At 32.4% G+C, this 2,673-nt stretch overlaps 1 protein-coding gene across 1 annotated transcript; it reads right to left on the bottom strand.

Moving 5' to 3' along the window:
• Positions 1-702: 702 nt before the first annotated feature.
• On the bottom strand, positions 703-1,592 carry LOC108725106 (uncharacterized). The gene is made up of 2 exons (XM_018451899.1): positions 1,535-1,592; positions 703-1,436 (listed from the first exon to the last, which is right to left on the bottom strand). Exons 1-2 carry the CDS (start codon positions 1,590-1,592, stop codon positions 703-705), a joined length of 792 nt encoding a protein of 263 aa, XP_018307401.1.
• Positions 1,593-2,673: the final 1,081 nt, after the last annotated feature.

Raw genomic sequence — 2,673 nt, 5'->3', positions numbered from 1 at the left:
GCCGCCAAGAAAGCTGTTTACCTGAGACATTTAATGATTGGACTGAGTTTCATCGGTCTAGCCAACACAGACGTCTACGTCGACAACGGCGCTCGAAAACTGGCCGAGAACCCAGTATTCCACAATCGGACAAAGCATATCGATGTTCGTCACCATTTTGTTCGAGAAATCCTGGATGCGGGATGCCTGACAATTTCACACGTTGCAACTGAGGACATGGCCGCTGATGTACTGACGAAGGCATTAGGAGGACCCAAGCTCAAGAAATGTCTCGAGTGGTTGGGGCTATGTGCCATTAAAAGATCGTAATCCTCATATTGAGAGGAAATGTTAGTTATTGATTTCTTAGTATTTATCGGCAATTATGCGGATCAGCTTTTACTTTAGAGTTGGAAGTTTCTTTAGTTCTTTTCGGTTGGCAAGTCCTACTACTACCGTGTATTCTTCACGTTCCTTTTTCTTTTTTAGTTAGTCTATACGCGGTTATTGTCACGCACACATTTCGTGCTGTACCTTACAGTAGAATAAAGTCTACACTATTGCTCTATATACTTTGTTAGCACCTTTAATCACGATCCACGCAACCCTCAACAATTATATTCCACATATCCAAAATAAAATTAATAACTTCTTATTTTGAGAATAACAAGAATAATTAGTAATTTATACTGATATAAGTTTTCCTTTGTTACCATACGAGTATTACGATTTATCTGAGTCAGAGGAATATTTTCTTTTTTTGGATTTTTTATGTGCTTCTAACTCGAGAAAATTTTTCATCACACTTAAAAATTCATCACGCTGTTCTACTGCTCTCTTTCTTAACTCGTTTTGCTCTACTAACAATGTCTGAAATGATTCAAAACATTTATTTTCAAACTGTACATCTTGTTCGTGTAACTCTTTTAACACTGTGCTTACATTATCAATCTTTGGTTTTACCGATTTCTTAACGTTTTTGAAAATATTCAGACTCTTTACTTTATTATCTATGTTTTCTTTTATATCCTCTGACTCATTACCTAATTTATCTGAAAAGCTGTTATCTATGCTTTCATTATTTTTTGCCTCGTTACTGCAAGTGCCAGATACTGTTGTTGTTGAATCATCAAGAGAATCTAGTAAATTGACTTGTTGACTGCTGTGTTTTTCTCCAATAAGTTCGTGCATTTCATCAAAATATTTTGGTGGCTTTTTCTTTCCCGTACCAGTTATTTTCATGTAACGGCAATGTTCATGATACAATTTTTCCAAATTTCTCCAACGTTGATGACATTTGTCAGCCCCTTTCGTTCCACGAATTAAGTAACCATTATTTTGCATTTCTATTGCTATATCAGTCCAAATCTTTTTTTTAGAATGCATCTTGTCATTGAGAATATGCAATTTGGATTGTACAATTTCGAGTAGTTTTATTGTCATCTCATGACTAAACCCTAGAAATATTACAAAATATAACTTTGTAATATATATATATTTATGATTGTATTAAAAATAGATACCTACATATGAATTTTATATCTGATATACTCACTATCTTCACATGTTTCTGTTTTTTGTTCAATTAATGGTTCTCTCACGAGATTGTGCATCTTTTTCTACTTCATCTGTATGTATAACACAAAGAGGTAATGGAACTCAAATTTTAATAAACTTAATATTGAAATATATTCTTGCACAATATTATTAATAAAATAATGATATATATGATTAACTAATATCATTATAAAATAGTAACTTACTTATGTCATTCCTAGATGTTTCATGCGATGGTTTATCATCAAGAATTGTTAAAGCACCTGCTGTAATAAATATTACATTTCATTGAAAAATTTTAACTTAAATATCTTATCTTCTAAAATAATAAAATTTTGTATATAACATTTTTGTATACTTTTTTTGCAGTAATATATTAATTTCCCAAACTCATTTACAACCGGTTGACCATGATCGTCGGTACACAACAAAAAATCATTATTATCCATCATCTACGAGATTGTTTACAATCATTTAACTTTCTTCGTATTTCACGAATAACAGCTCGTACTACAAGGACCAATATATTTTTTCACAGCCAGCTAATCCTATCAGTCACGATGCTACTCGCAAGAAGGTTAAATCTCTCTTAGCAGCTTCTGCAGAAAACCTAACCTAACCACTTGCTGATTATTAATTGATAAATAATAAACATCAAATAATGTAACTTTTAAATACAAAGAAATCTTATGTAGCATTTTATAATATTTCAATCACTTATAGTGATCTTACTTATCCTTTCAGATCCATATTCTGCACTTTCTTGTATCGATAGAAGTTCATCTAAAAGTGGCGTGCAATCAATCAGAAAGCTTATAAGTTATTTTTAGAGACATTTATTGATAAAAAGTTTAAAATATGGACCTAAATGCAGAAGAAATTGACATAAAATATACCTTACAGCTCTATTTATTTTATATAAGGCGCCATATTGGCTACGTACCAGAGGTTTGAAAGAACAACTGTGCTCGCTAGCAAGGTATAGCTTGGTATATACCAGAGAAGTACCAAAATGGTTAGCCACGCCTTAATCACATAGTACCAAATACGCGAAAACGTCTTGGTATACTTTGGTACATCTTGGTATACGTATCAAACGATCGCCAAAAATCGCCTATTATAGACATTTTATAGATG

The sequence above is a fragment of the Mycetomoellerius zeteki genome, unplaced genomic scaffold (assembly GCF_001594055.1).
Source record: "Mycetomoellerius zeteki isolate Tzet28-1 unplaced genomic scaffold, Tzet1.0 scaffold107, whole genome shotgun sequence".
In the NCBI taxonomy this organism is placed as follows: Eukaryota; Metazoa; Arthropoda; class Insecta; order Hymenoptera; family Formicidae; genus Mycetomoellerius; species Mycetomoellerius zeteki.
The sequence above is the reverse complement of the archived record's forward strand: the minus strand, read 5'-3'. Positions and strand labels throughout refer to the sequence as shown.

Coding starts and splice junctions, on each gene's coding strand:
- LOC108725106 (XM_018451899.1), bottom strand. CDS start 1,592: ATGCACAATCTCGTGAGAGAACCATTAATTGAACAAAAAACAGAAACA. Junction 1,437..1,534: donor AACAGAAACATGTGAAGATA/GTGAGTATATCA, acceptor TAATATTTCTAG/GGTTTAGTCATGAGATGACA.